At 44.2% G+C, this 15,829-nt stretch overlaps 1 protein-coding gene across 5 annotated transcripts in view; it reads right to left on the bottom strand.

Annotated features, from left to right (window-relative positions):
* PLXDC2 (plexin domain containing 2) overlaps positions 1-15,829 on the bottom strand; it is a 600,976-nt gene that overhangs the window by 18,270 nt on the left and 566,877 nt on the right. For all 5 annotated transcript variants that reach the window (XM_033931311.1, XM_033931312.1, XM_033931308.1 and 2 more), the window contains 3 exons: positions 12,749-12,809; positions 7,837-7,990; positions 2,910-2,948 (listed from right to left, as the gene is read on the bottom strand). In XM_033931311.1, coding sequence (XP_033787202.1) covers positions 2,910-2,948; positions 7,837-7,990; positions 12,749-12,809 — 254 coding nt within the window. The remainder of the gene's footprint in view (positions 1-2,909; positions 2,949-7,836; positions 7,991-12,748; positions 12,810-15,829) is intronic.

Genomic DNA, 15,829 nt, shown 5'->3' with positions numbered 1-15,829 from the left:
TATATAGGACAAACATCAAGACAATTCTGTTTAAGAGTCAATGATCATCGTAGCGCTACTGCCAGGGGCGTATTAAATGCCCCAATGGTGCAACGCTGTATCCAATACAATCATGGTTTTGAAGATCTGAAATGCTTTGTCATAGATCATATAACAGCTAATCAACGTGGTGGGAACAGGAAGCTTAGGCTCCTGCAGCGGGAACAACGTTGGATTTTCTAACTTAAATCAGTACAACCTCTAGGCTTAAACGCCTTCATTGACTGGATATACTTTTATTAGTTGATTCTCAGTAATGTTTTTTACATCTTTGCATTGCTTAATATAGTTAAGAAATCTTCAGTTTCTTATAACTGTCCCTTTAAATCTGTTCCGAGTGAGCTGGTCACATGACAGATATGACGTGGCCAGCTTAGCTTTACAACTTCAAAAAACGCTGAAGCGCCATTTTTTTTCCTTCACTGTAAGACTCTCAGCGTCAGTACACTGCAGGCATTGAAAGCTTCATAATTTTGATTGGGATAGTTCGACATCATTCATGGTTTTCATGTTCTCATATTTTGATTTTGTATTTCCTTAGAGCCCTGAAGAAATGATTTTTAAATCATGAAACGTTGGCCTTCATCGGCAGTTCTGAGAGGAAGTTTTTATGGTGCCTGCATCACACAGTCAAACCTGTATGCTACTATGCAAAGGTAAGTGGTGCTTGCACTTTTTTGAATTATTTATTAATTACACTACCGTTTAAACCACTTCAACGGAGTTGCCTATGATAGATTGTTGGAGAGAAGCTAATGAGTTATTTAAGCTTCCCTTCATAGCTCCAGAGTAGTGATTGCTCTGCAGCTTCTCAGGCAACTTCCCCAGCAAGTGTATACTCACTGAAATGAACTGAGTGCATAAGATATAAAATAGTTAAAGTTTGAGCATTTGCTACAGCGTTTACACTGGAGGTTATTTTTTGGTTATTGTGAGATGGAAACTGACTGCATAGTTTTATGCGGTATATACATTTTTTTTATAAATAAATCAATCTTACTGGCCCTTGGTACAAAGCTCTACTGCGGTTTGATAAAAGAGACCCTACGTTAGCTAACTCCATTCATGGTACATGGATTTGTCATGCCACTGGGGCTTGCGTGCATCTGAGAAGCTGAAAGCTATGCCGTTGGAAGTTTCACTACCAGCAGGGCCTCCCGCAAGGTGGCCAGGTTTCAGGGAAATGTCAGACTAACAATATACCATCCATCGGGCAGCAGCAGATGGGCAGTGTTGGAGGTGGAGGATCACATTTGATGCGACAAAAGCAACATCAAATTTATACTGCTCAGAAGAAAGGTCTGACAATCTACTTCTGTATTCTGCCACAAAAACTTTATAATGTTCATCAAGCCGCTAGAACTCGAACATGAGTCGATGACACCTAATAAAATTAGCTAAAGGAAAGTTGGCTAAATCTGGCTTTAAGCCCAATGCTGTTATGTTGGAGCTGGCCAGAAGAGGTGTAATTGGGGTGAAGGTGGGGGACATGCATTTTAAAGAACAAATCAGGGGGGGGGGGGGTCTAAGGTGCAGAGAGTGGATGTTTTTGCAATAATCTGCGCAGCTACATTACAATGCACTAACTGATTAGTGCAGGATTAGCATGTAAACCCTTAATGCAGTGTACCGCAAACTGTGTGCCATGGCACATCAGTGTGGTTCCTGAAATTTCAGGTGTGCCGCAACACACTTATGCCTCCTTTTCTCAAGCCGCGTTAGCGTTTTTATGAGCATTGGAGCTTTTACTGCAGCGGCTGGTGATAAGAACAAACAAACCCTAATGCGGCTTGAGAAAAGGGGGACTTAATTGGCAAAATCCCCTTAACAGTCTACCTCAAGCTCCCACAACACAGTGCTCACTCATGAGCAGCACCAAGGAAAAGAATGCCTGTTTTCCCTCGCATTCTGAGATCACCAAGATGTTAACAGATCAGTGGAATGTTTCTGAGAGGCCAGTAGAAGTAGCTAAGTCCATGGGTAAGTTCTACCTGATGGATGCTGAGTTCCAGCAGCGGTTTGCCATATCTACAGTGGATTCACTGATGGTGCAGGTTATGAAGCGAACTTCACTAGAGTGACTAGGGCCGGCCGGCGCAGATTATGAAGCGAACTTCACTAGAATGACTAGTGAAGGGGGAGTAGTCCTCAAGGACACACAGAACCGCAGGATAGACTTTGTAATCAAAAGACAATTTGAGGCTGCTGGGCTAGGGCCGAAAGCAGTAGCGGCAGCATCTTATATTGCCTGGGCATTCTACTCTTGGCTAAACCAGATCTGGACAGCAATGCTTACCCCTAGTTCCTCTTGGAGGGGGTTGATTATGTTGTGGATGCTCTTTATGATTGAAATGAAAATAATTGAAAAAAAAAAAATTAATTGGGTGATAGGCATCTACCTGATTCTAACACCTAAGTGGGTTTTTATGGGCAGAACATGATTTAGGTGCTTCTGAGCGTGATTCTCCAAAAACGTAGGGACCTGTAATATAGGCCTTTAAAACCCTCGCCTACATTTCTAGTGCCTAAATTTTTACATAGGTCCCGCTAAGTATGAATCTGTAAACGGTGCCTAAACATGATTGACACGCGGCTGGTGCCATTTTTCTAGGCACTGGCTGATTTAGGTGCCATTTAGAGAATCTGGACTGTTCTGACCACAGCAAAAAGTAGCGTTAGAATGCGGAAAAGACCCAACATGAAAGGGCCTGCTATGGCCACCTTTTGCTGGAACTTTGTAAAAGGGCATCCAAGAGGGTGAAAACTAAAGTCCCATAAGGTGCCTAGCAGTAAGTATCCTGTTTTAAACTGATGGCGTTCATCTCTCTCATTAATTATCTCTATGCAGGAAAAAAAAAATATCGTCCTACCTCCATTATCCTTAAGGTGCAGAGCTATCTTTGTGTCATCTGGAAAAGAAAAACAATGTTAGAAAATCAGAATAATTCACTTCAGCCACTATTTATTGTTTTTTGGGTTACCAGATAGCACCAGATGACAGATGTAACAATGGAAAACAGAACTGAATAGGCCTATGTCACTGAAGCATCCGGTGACTCCACCATTAGCTATTGGCCTCATTTTTTAAATTAAAAAACACAGTATTTGACACAGAATCTATTATGTAAGTAAATACATACGAGTTCCTTTAGTATTTAGATATTTAATATGCTGCATTATGCAGGATAATTACTGAGCAGAATTGTAATTGAGAAGATGTGATCAGGTACGATCAACTTTTTTATCCATACTTTTTAAAAATGATTAGCAATATAATGTGCTGCTCACCAATCTATAAGCAGGAACAACAGTATGAATTTTAGGCTCATGAGATATTGCAGATTAGTGTCATTCGGATTTCCTATCTAGTGTCAGAGAAATCAGAACTGGAGCCCTAAATCCTGGACAAACAGCTCTTGGTCATTTCTTACCATTGTGCATTATTGAAGTCAGATTCATCAGATTCTCTCCATGTTAAATTTGTGGGTTCAGGATATATCTTTTGGTTCAGTCTCTTAGAGGTTAAAGCTATCTTTTACCCCAGCCTGAATTTAAATGCATTACCTGTCTGGTACATGCACCTCACTAGACAGAAGACATAGCACTATGACTACACAGCGCTATGACTGAGCCTGGGATTGACGCAGAACCGTACCTTCTTGTAAATATTTTTGCTGGGCTGCAGTAGTATTTGCCAGATCTAATATTAAATGTCACCAGCCTGGCCAAAACCAAATCTACGGTCAAAATTTGCCACTTGGTTTCAGCCAAAACTCAAACTAGCTGCTACTCAAACTAGTGCTACAGCCCAGCCCTGCCTGGTTACTCCACTCCCAAACAAGAAAAGCTATCCTCAAGGACCTCTCCTCTACCTACCTGTAAGCCCCCCTGGGCAATCTCCACTCACTCCTGTTTATGTTGTTTCTATTGTCAACATGGTTGCCACAACTTCCAGAAGCAGCTTGTCAGACTACTACTACTACTACTACTACTACTACTAATAACAGTTTATATACCGCCGTACCATGAAGTTCTATGCGATTTACAAAAAATTCAAAGAAGGATACAAATTAATTGAACTTAAAAGAGGTGAAAGATAGTGGTTAATAGGTCAAGAGAACCGTTACTGAGGAGAAAGAGATGTACGGGTCAGCAGTCTAGATACTTCAGGAACAGATGTGTTTTTAGGTGCTTCCTGAATTCCTCATAAGTAGTGGGAGAAAGCAATTGTTCTAGATCTTTACCCCATAATGCTGCCTGATGTGAGAGAAGGTGATCATGGTGTTTTTTCAGTTTACATCCTCTAACTGGGGGGGAAATGAGGTCGTACAAGTCATTTTGACAGCACAGCCTATTTATGTTTTTGGGAAGGGGGTGCTATGGGGACATAAAACTAACCCCCTCTTCTACAAAACTGTGATAGCAGTTTCTAGCGCCGGGAGCTGCACTGAATGTCCCGTGCTGCTCCCGACGCTCTTAGGACCTCAATGAGCGTCAGGAGTAGCACGGGCCATTCAGCGCGGCTCTCTGCACTAGAAACTGCTAATTGCTGTTTCGTAGAAGAAGGGGTAAATTTTAGTTTCAGCTAACAAAGCACCAACATTAATGGTTAAAGCCAAATACCGATGTCTGGCCAGTTTCAGCGCCAAAACTGAACCCAAGATTTGACTGGTCTAAAATGAAACCATATTATACAACACTTATTTCATCATATGATTCCCTAATTCCCATACTGGTATTGTGAGGAGTATAGCCCCTGTCACAATTTGGTATGTGTGCCACAAAGCTTAATTTGACCAAGCTTGAATCAAAGGAATGCCCTTACATGGCTTCTCTATGTCAAAGACTTACAGTTCATTGCATTTTTATCAGCCAAAGGCAGGGGGACCCTAAGCCAGGAATAGAATGTTCAGTGAGTCAGTTATTATGCAGCCTGAAAACAACCTTGAGAAAGGGAAATTCTACTCTATTTTGGCTTATCTACATAACTGGCTAAACTGCCAACAATTGCACCTGCCAATCCTAAGCCATGAAGCAATCATGTATCCATGACATCTTGTTTGTCTGTCTTGCCTGTTTAGATTGTAAGCTCTTTCGAGCAGGGACTGTTTTCTTACTCTTTATGACTCTGTACAGTGTTGCGTGTGTCTGGTAGCGCTATATAAGAACATAAGAACATAAGCAGTGCCTCCGCCGGGTCAGACCACAGGTCCATCCCGCCCAGCAGTCCGCTCCCGCGGCGGCCCAAAACAGGTCAAGACCTGTCTGAATCATCAGAAGGGGCTCCCTTGCCACCTTGGTTTCCCATTTAAGTCCTGCCTTCCTATCGAAGTCCTAGCCCTCCGGTCTTGCACATGCACGACCAGGTTAGTTTATACTCATTACCTGATTTACTTCCTATACTTGTGTTACCTCCCAGCTCCTCCCTCAGTATCCCACGATCCCTTTATCCCTCAGGAATCCATCCAATCCCTGTTTGAATCCTTGTACCGTATTCTGCCTGATCACTTCCTCCGGTAGCGCATTCCAAGTGTCCACGACCCTTTGGGTGAAAAAAAACTTCCTTGCATTTGTTTTGAACCTATCTCCCTTCAGTTTCTCAGAATGTCCCCTCGTATTTGCTGTCCCCTTCAGTCTAAAGAATCTGTCCCTATCCACCTTCTCTATGCCCCTCATGATCTTGAAAGTCTCTATCATATCTCCCCTGAGCCTCCTTTTCTCCAGAGAGAAGAGCCCCAGCCTATCCAGCCTCTCGGCGTATGAGCAGTGTTCCAGCCCTCTTACCCTCTTATAGAAATAATTAATAGTAGTAGTAGTGATCATAACTTGAAAGATATATAAGACCATGCAAGAACTTAGCCAGTCTGTTCCATCTCTTTTACCTTGCCTCTAGCTACCACTGTAGAGGACAAGACTGTGCTGACACCTACAGGTTAACAGGTTTCTGTAACTACATTTGCAGCTGGATTAGTTAGTTGGTTGTTACCCAAGGTTAGGCATGTATTGAATCAAGGGTGCAATGCTTGCTTATTAGGTCTCCATACTTCTATTAGGAAACACAGGAATTAGTACTGGATTTCATAGAAACTCTCTCTACTGCTGTTTGCTATTTATCTGTATTGCTCTGCTAAATAAATCATTTCCTTTTATGTACTTCTGAAGGTCCATATTTCATATCAATAAATAAGTGGATAAAAGGAAATGGGCTTTGGGTTTAGTGATTGGGTGCGTTACTTCTCTAGACTTAGTGCTCCTGATTGTACACATTTTGTGTCGGCTGATACTCACATATCATGATTAGAATTTATAAATTTTCAAAGCTATTTCATCTGCCAGAAATGTCCACTGACCAGTTACAGAGGTTGTTTTTGGCTAGTCTCAATGAGACTGAACTGGGTATCTCTGCTGAATATTCATAGTTAGTGTCTACCGTGAAACTAGCTAACTTGGGGGATTTATATGGTTAGGCAACAATATTCAGTGGCTGGCCACAACAGATAATCTGTTAAATCGGGCCATATAAACAGCATCCTATCTTTGATCAGTTTAACTTAAGCAGTCAAGCGCTGAATATTGCCTTAACCGGTTAAGTTTTAGTGGTCAAAAATAAAACTGTAAGTTCTGGTTTATCTTAACTGCATTATAATAAAACACCCTTTTAATGTTATGTACGTTGAATCTTTGTGGGATCCATTTTTTGGATGCAGGCATATTGGATTACCTGAAGAAGACAAGAGTGAAATGGGCTCCTATTGGAATTGCCTGTGGAGATATTTACCAGTAACCCTTCTTAAGTTTTTTTTCCACTAAAATATTTTTATCCGGATGAGGCTTAATACACCAAAAACCAAATTATTATGGTTAGGCCCAAAATTGGACTGTCTTCCTCTTTCTGTAGTTTTAGTTTCTGGATAATCTCTACAGATTGAGTTCTCTGCCAAGGGAATGGGAGTTTTTCTTGACTTCTTTCTCTCTTTAAAAGATCAAATTATCTCCGTGGTCAAGAAATGTTTTTTTTAATCTACATATGCTGAGGAAGGTTAGACATCTCTTTCATCATTGTCACTTTTCCGCCTTAGTTCAGTCAATTATTTTATCTCGTCTCGACTATTGCAATGTTATTTACCTTAGTGTTACAAAAACTTGCCTCTACAGATTGCAATTAATTCAAAATACTGCTGCAAAATTGATTTTGGGGAAACGTAAATTTGATCACGTGATGCCGTTGCTTCAGAGTCTTCATTGGCTCCCAGTTTGTTTTAGAGTTCAATTTAAGTGTGCCTGTGTTGTTTTTAAAATTTTACATAGTATTTTTACTCCTCGCCTTCCTCTATCCTGGAATGTTTATAGATTTTCTTTTGCAAGAGGTGATCAACAATTCAAATTATCTCTTCCTTCCATTACCTGGGGCAATGGGGGGTTAAGTGACTTGCCCAGGGTCACAAGAAGCAGTGTGGGATTTGAACCCACAACCTCAGGGTGCTGAGGCTGTAGCTCTAACCACTGTGCCACACATTCCATGATTAAATTAAAATGTCTTTTTTTTTTCCTTTGTTATTTCTGGGCCATAGACCTTGGAATTCTACCCGGTACTGTCCTTAGGTTCCAAGTAGTGGAGTTGCTGTTGAAGTTCACTCCAGCCTAGCCAAACCATCTCCTTTGCTGGATTTGGACTGTAAAAGTTTGCTCATATATCTTTTAATTGGCGAACCTCTGTTTCATCCCACACTTTTTTGAATTCCATCAGTTTCTCGAGGGAGGTGGATGAGAGAAAAAGCTGTGTTGCTAACAACCTACCTTCTGTTGGTAGGCTGGTTGGAAGCTGTGATGTTCTAACTCCATGGGTGGTGGTTAAAACTCTGAATCTTGTGGTAGTTGGCTGTATGGGTGCTGTAGTATGCGGTAATGTCTCGGTGGTCTCGGTGGACTTCTCACAAGCCAGCTCTTTTGCCTGTAGGGAAATATCCCCCAGATTGGTTTTCAGTAACCACAGTTTGCATAGAGCTAATAAAAATGCAGAGAGCACACATGAAACTGGACAAATTAAATGCAAGTAAAACTATAAAATAAGAAACTTGTGTCTGCTGTATACTATACAATATATACAGAATAATGCTCACCTTGCAGCAATTTCTTTTTTTTTTTACAGAATGTTATTTCTGACAAACTTATTGGCAAGTGATAAAGCTACTTGAGAGACACTGAATCTTATTGGTTCATACTTGTATGACAAAAACATCCTGAAAAGGTTAGATGTTCATATAAGATTATTTACAACTGTTCTCTAGAGAAGCAGAGCAGCCTAATGGTTAGAGGAGTGAGCTAAGAGAAAAACCAGGATATTAAGGGGGCATTCATCAAGGGCCACAAACTGATTTAGTGCATGCTAACGATTAGCACGTGCTAAATGCTAGGATGCCCATTATATTCCTGTGGGCATCTTAGCATTAAGTGCATGCTAATCGTTAGCTCACGTTAAATCTGTTAGTGCCCTTTGAAGAATTCCTCCCTAAATATTATTGCCAATACCCGTGATCTTGGGAAGGCCACTTAACCTTCGTTAGCTCAGATGCAAACTTAGCCCCCCTTTTGTCACACCGCAGTAGAGCTTTTTACCACGGGTCGGCAAAGTAAGTGCTCCAAAGCTCATAGGAATAGAATGAGAATCAGAGCATTTACCTCGCCGGCCCACTGTAACAAGCTCTACTGTGGTTTAATAAAAGGTGCCCTTAGGTTGTAAGCTCTCCATGAACAGGAAAATAACCTCTCTTAATTTAATATAACTCACCTTGTGTTATTATTGATGAAAAAGGGAGCTGTTTAAAAAGTAAAACAAAAAATAGCTCAACTATAAAGCTTTGTATTGTCAGAGAATGGTTATTATTACATGCCCAGAACATTTTAGACTATTATTGTATGTTACCTGTTCTATTCTCTTTAAATCAAGAATTGTAAGATAGGAATTAATGGATTTGCCAACAAATGCATTAAAGATCATGTATTGAAAAACCTTGACAGAATACTATATTCCACCCTTGGGGCCTCTTCTATCAAACTGTGCTCTCAGCTTGTAACGTGGTGAGCCCATGCTGCTCCCGACACTCATAGCTAGCGCAGTTTGATAGAAGAGGCCTTTAGTTTAATAACTTCAGATCTTCATAATTAGAATGGAACATTTGCTGCACATGGGGGTCTCAGTAGATTCTTGCCTAGGGGAAGTTGCTTGGCTTTGTGCAACTGATCCTGGAAATCTGCAGAACCTTATTGCAGTTTTATTAAACCATGTAGCAAACCTGCTTTAAACTGATGCACACGTCGCCATTCTCCTTTCAAAATAATTGATAACTAGGCTGCCCAGTCTGATCCTTGAGATGTGAATACAGAGGAAATTGAATACAGCTCTGTCTAAAAAAAACCCCTCTCTAAATGGAAAACAATGAACTGCAAATCCCCTGGATTGAGACTAGATTTGTTTTATTTCCCACTTACTGATTTTTTTGACCTGTTTCTGATGCTATGGTCTAGGTAAAAACAAATAAACAAAACATCAATGAGGGAGGTTAAATTATCTTCTTTATCCACTAAGAAGCTAACCAAATAAGTACAAATCCCATTGTATAAGAAAATGAGAATTAGTTACATATCAGTTTCAGATTGTTACTGCCTTACTGCCTCCTATGTTTTTTTCCAAGATGTGGTTTTTAAAAAATTTAATACTAGAATAAATATATTTCTGTCATGGCCTGTCTTATCACTCAACAATTAAGCTTTTTGCACAGGGCCTCACTTTCTGTCCTGATTTTCACAGAGATGAACTTTATTTCTAATGACATAGGACATGTCAATGACATATCCCATGTCATTGCATAGTGTTGATAAATAAAATGAACAGAAAAAAAACATAATTTGCGTTTCATCATTTGCTAGTACCGTATTTTCGCGGATATAACGCGCGCGTTATACGCGTTTTTACCTACCGCGCATACCCCTCGCGCGTTATATGCCTGAGCACGGTATACAAAAGTTTTTAAACATAGTTCCCACCCCGCCCGACGCCCGATTCACCCCCCCAGCAGGACCGCTCGCACCCCCACCCCGAACGACCGCTCGCACGCGCTCCCACCCGCACCCGCATCCACGATCGGAGCAAGAGGGAGCCCAAGCCCTCTTGCCCGGCCGACTCCCCGACGTCCGATACATCCCCCCCCGGCAGGACCACTCGCACCCCCACCCCGAAGGACCGCCGACTTCCCGACAATATCGGGCCAGAAGGGAGCCCAAACCCTCCTGGCCACGGCGACCCCCTAACCCCACCCCGCACTACATTACGGGCAGGAGGGATCCCAGGCCCTCCTGCCCTCGACGCAAACCCCCCTTCCCCCCCCAACGACCGCCCCCCCCAAGAACCTCCGACCGCCCCCCCCAGCCGACCCGCGACCCCCCTGGCCGACCCCCACGACCCCCCCCAACCCCTTCCCCGTACCTTTGGTAGTTGGCCGGACAGACGGGAGCCAAACCCGCCTGTCCGGCAGGCAGCCAATGAAGGAATGAGGTCGGATTGGCCCATCCGTCCTAAAGCTCCGCCTACTGGTGGGGCCTAAGGCGCGTGGGCCAATCAGAATAGGCCCTGGAGCCTTAGGTCCCACCTGGGGGCGCGGCCTGAGGCACATGGTCGGGTTGGGCCCATGTGCCTCAGGCCGCGCCCCCAGGTGGGACCTAAGGCTCCAGGGCCTATTCTGATTGGCCCACGCGCCTTAGGCCCCACCAGTAGGCGGAGCTTTAGGACGGATGGGCCAATCCGGCCTCATTCCTTCGTTGGCTGCCTGCCGGACAGGCGGGTTTGGCTCCCGTCTGTCCGGCCAACTACCAAAGGTACGGGGAAGGGGGGTGGGGGGGTCATGGGGGTCGGCCAGGGGGGTCGCGGGTCGGCTGGGGGGGCGGTCGGAGGTTCTTGGGGGGGCGGTCGTTGGGGGGGGAGGGGGGTTTGCGTCGAGGGCAGGAGGGCCTGGGATCCCTCCTGCCCGTAATGTAGTGCGGGGTGGGGTTAGGGGGTCGCCGTGGCCAGGAGGGTTTGGGCTCCCTTCTGGCCCAACTACACAAAGGTACGGGGAAGGCGGGTGGGGGTGTCGTGGGGGTCGGCCAGGGGGGTCGCGGGTCGGCTGGGGGACGGGCGGAGGTTCTTGGGGGGGGGGCGGTCGTTGGGGGGAGGGGGTTTGCGTCGAGGGCAGGAGGGCCTGGGATCCCTCCTGCCCGTAATGTAGTGCGGGGTGGGGTTAGGGGGTCGCCGTGGCCAGGAGGGTTTGGGCTCCCTCCTGGCCCGATATTGTTGGGGAGTCGGCGGTCCTTCGGGGTGGGGGTGCGAGTGGTCCTGCCGGGGGGGGGGGATGTATCGGACGTCGGGGGGGGGGCATCAGGCTTTCAGGATGGGGACAGACCTTCAAGGGGGGACAGGACTTCAAGGGGGGACAGTGCACGGAAAGTCAGGGGGGGTGAATGGAGAGTCGGGACAGCGCACGGAAAGTCAGGGCAGTGCACGGAAGTCAGGGGGGGTGAACGGAGAGTCGGGACAGCGCACGGAAAGTCAGGGCAGTGCACGGAAGTCAGGGGGGGTGAACGGAGAGTCGGGACAGCGCACGGAAAGTCAGGGCGGGCGAAAGGAGCGTCGGGCATCATGCGCGGTATACCCGTGAGCGCGGTATACAAAAGTTTTTGTACATACCATCGTGATTTCTGCGCGCTATACCCGTGTGCGCGTTTTACACGGGTGCGCGTTATATCCGCGAAAATACAGTAATCATGCGTACTCCTTGCAAATATTGTACACTATTATCAAATCCCCCAAAAGGCCAAAAGGGGACTTAAACTTTTTTTTTTAATTATGCCCCTCCACGTATATAAGCGAGATTAAAAAATTTTAAATAAATAAATTGTGCAAATCTTTTTAAAACCGTGCTAAGCTGCATCACATGCTCCATAATCCTAGTATTTTTGGAAAGAGTAAACAAGCGAGTTACATATATCCTTTCCACTCCACTCAGTATTTTATAGAATTCTATCAAACCACCCCTGAGCAATATCTTCTACTAGCTGCTTTAGCCTTTCTTCAGAGGGAAGTCAACCGATCCCTTTTATCATTTTCATCGCCCTTCTCTGTACCTTTTTGAATTTCACCATATCTTTTTTGAGATACAGCGACCAGAGTTCCACACAATATTCTAGATGCAGCTGTACTATAGAGCAATACAAGGACATTACAACATTTTCATCTTTGTTTTCCATTCCTTTCCTGATAATTCCTAACATTCTATTTGCTTTCTTAGCCGCCACCACACATTGAGCTGAGGGACAGGGTTTCAATGTATCCTCAACAGTGACACCTAGATCCTTTTCCTGGGCAGTGACTCCTAACATAGAACCCAGCATCATGTACCTATAGTTCTGGTTCCTCTTTCCCACATGCATCACTTTGCACTTGCTCACATCATCTGCCATTTTGATGCCCTGTTTCCCTTTAAGTTTATGTTAACAGTTCTAACTTCAAAAACACATCAGCATTCATACAATGATAACATTGCACAGCTTTTTTTTCAGTTCCCAAGAACATTTTGCTAATATATTTGACCTTGAGATCCTTCTTTGATATTCCTAAGAATTTAATCAGCATCACAATCTATTTTTATGTATCCATTTGTGTAAAGCACTTTCATACCTCTTCGGGGCATCCACTGTCTATCCAGTCTTGCCGGTGACGATCAAATCCACTGGAACATCTTTTTTTAAAAAACACACAGACAAAAAAAAGCCATCATGGAAACGATTATATTGGACAGAATAGAGTAAAGGAGACAGAATTAAGGACCATTTTAAGGACTATTTAAACATTGGACATCAGACAGAGTTTCTAAATCATTTTCATGAAACAGTTTGAAAATGGTACACCTTTAAACCAAGGCATTCCTTTCAGGCACCCACATATAGAATTACCTCCCTATGTACATGGTGCCCATAAAAACACTCCTTGATTTTAAATGGTTACAAAACCAAAATTTATTGGAATATTCTTTCACCTTTGAGGCTACAATTTCATCAACTCATAAAGTTTCATATGGTATCTGTTGATTACATAAACTCGAGGTGGCTTAAATGGTATGGGGGGGTGGGCTAGTGAACCATGGAGAGGAGGACCCAGGCCTATAAGCCACTCTAACCACTGCATGCATGGTGAAACATGTGCACCCACAAACCCCCCCCAAAAAAACCCTTATGTACTGCCATATATAAAAGTGACATCTGCAGCCCTAAGAGCTATTGGGGTGGTAGATAGGTGGGTCTAGTAGGTGTTTTGGGTGGGGCTCACCATGACCTATAAGGTTGTTGTGGTCAGATGTGTATGTGGCATTCTTTTAGTGAAGTTCATAGCAGTGCCCTGTAAGGTACCCCACTACTCTGATGCAATATTTGGGTGTCCAGTCCATCACTTTGCTGACCCTGCCCACATCCATAAGCTCTTTTTCTAGGCATTTTTGACTTGGATGAATTTTTGGTCGAAAATGGGGTATAAAAATAGACGACTTAGCAGTCTGGATTATCAGACGGTTGGGCGTACAGTTAGACGATTTTCAAAATATATACAGTGGTGCCTCACACAACGAACTTAATTGGTTCCAGGAGCAAGTTTGTTATGTGAAACGTTCGTTATGTGAAACGCGTTTTCCCATAGGAATACATGTAAAAAAAAATAATTCGTTCTGCAGCATAAAATATGCTAAGATGACATAAAAAAGATAAATTTTTTGTTATTATTTTTATTTAGATACATCTAAAAACATACATCTCCCTGTCCTTTTACTTCCACTATCTTCCTATCCCATCTCTATTCCCTTTTGTCCCTCTCCCCATGATCAATCATCTCACCACCTCTCTCTGCCCTCACCCTCAGGGTTCAAGATTGCTTCCACTCTTTTTCCTGTTGTTCTCTCTGCCTGTCACCCTATGATTTAGCATCCCTTCTGCCCTTGTCCAATATTTCCCCTTCTCTCCCTCCCTCTCATCCCCTGCTCCAACATGTGCTTTCTCCACTCCACCTTTCCTCCCTCCCTGCCTCCACCTTTGTGGCGCTTTTGCACCCGACCGACAACAGAACAGGCCCGGTCGGACAAATCTCCCTGTCCTGTAGCCGCGAATCTAAATTACCTTCTTACAGCAGCTGGATTATTGAAGCTGCTGTAAGAGGTAATTTAGATTCGCGGCTACAGGGCAGGGAGGTTTGTCGGCCGGGCCTGTTGTCGGTCGATCGGGGGACCTGACCATCTGTGCACATTCTTCGGGGCGGACCGCCCCCTCCCCCCTCTTTCGTTCGCCATTGCCTTCTTCCTACCTGCCCTGCCGCAGCCGCACACAGTTGACCGGAAGTCTTCCTGATGTCAGCGCTGACGTCGGAGGAAGGGAGGGCTTTGCTTAAGCCCTCCCTCCGACGTCAGCGCTGACATCGGGAAGATTTCCGTTCGGCTGTGTGCGGCTGCGACAGGGCAGGTAAGGAGAAGGAGACTACCCTCGCGGCTCGACCAACCCCGCTGCGATCCAACCCCGCAGGAACCCCGGAAGTATGCAGCTCGGGCGACTTCGTTGTGTGAAATGAAGTACGTTATACGGATCACGACATAAAGTTCGTTGTGCGCAGCGTTCGCTGTGCGAGGCGTTCGCTGTGCGAGGCACCACTGTATATATATATATTTTGGATGTATTTTTCAAAAATGGACTTTTTCCGTGTCCAACTTTGGGTGACTTGCGACTTAGGCTCAAAACGGACTTAGACGTATCTTTTGATAATGCCCCTCCATCTAAAATGACGAATAAAGTTAGATGTCCAGGCAATTTAGTTGTTTTGGCAGCCAATACATCCAAACAGGCGATTTTCAAAAATATATATTCAAAAATGGACATTTCTATGCTTCCAAATTTGAAAATGTCCAAGTTGGACTTAGACATCCTATTCTAAAATCGCCTTTTTAATATCTAACAACTCTACTATGAAATTGCTATAGCTAACTTTTAAGAAAATAATTCTTTTTGTGCACTGTTATTATTGAGGTGCAGTGGTCATCCAGGAACCCAGAATTCAGGTATTTATTTCTTTATTTCCATCTGTGGTTAGAGCTACAGCCTCAGCACCCTGAGGTTGTGGGGGGTTTAAATCCCGCATTGCTCCTTGTGACCCTGGGCAAATCACTCAATCCTCCATTGCCCCAGGTACATTAGATAGAATGTGAGCCCACCGAGACAGATAGGGAAAATGCTTGAGTACCTGTTTGTAAGCTGCTTAGACTGCTAACTGCTTAGACAACCTTAATAGGGACTATATAAATACGTAATAAAATTTTTTTTAAAAAATATTCCTTTTTAGTTCCTTTCTTTCTTTTCATGTGTATTTTTAGAGCAGTATCACAAACTGTGTGCTGCGGCACACTAATGTGCCTCCTGAAATTTAAGGTGTGCCATGAGATGCTGGGGAGGAAAGGCTCCGCCGCTGGCTGACTGCCCACAGGATGTGCCTCTCATTGAGCCAGCGCTAGTGCCTCTCTTTCTCTCTGCGCGTCTTCCCTGCAGGCACCCACCAGTGGCAGCTCAGGGCCCATCTGGAGGGCGTTCGCGCATCTGTGACATGACATCATCGCATCAATGCCGTGCATTTTTGGAATGCCTCAAGCCGCAGCCACTATGTTTAGTGTGCTGTGGCTTGACAAAGTTTGTGGGACACTGTTTTAGAATCTCTTTATCTTTCTTTAATGTT

Source organism: Geotrypetes seraphini, chromosome 2, assembly GCF_902459505.1.
Source record: "Geotrypetes seraphini chromosome 2, aGeoSer1.1, whole genome shotgun sequence".
Classification (NCBI taxonomy): domain Eukaryota; kingdom Metazoa; phylum Chordata; class Amphibia; order Gymnophiona; family Dermophiidae; genus Geotrypetes; species Geotrypetes seraphini.
This window is presented reverse-complemented; position numbering and strand designations above follow the sequence as displayed.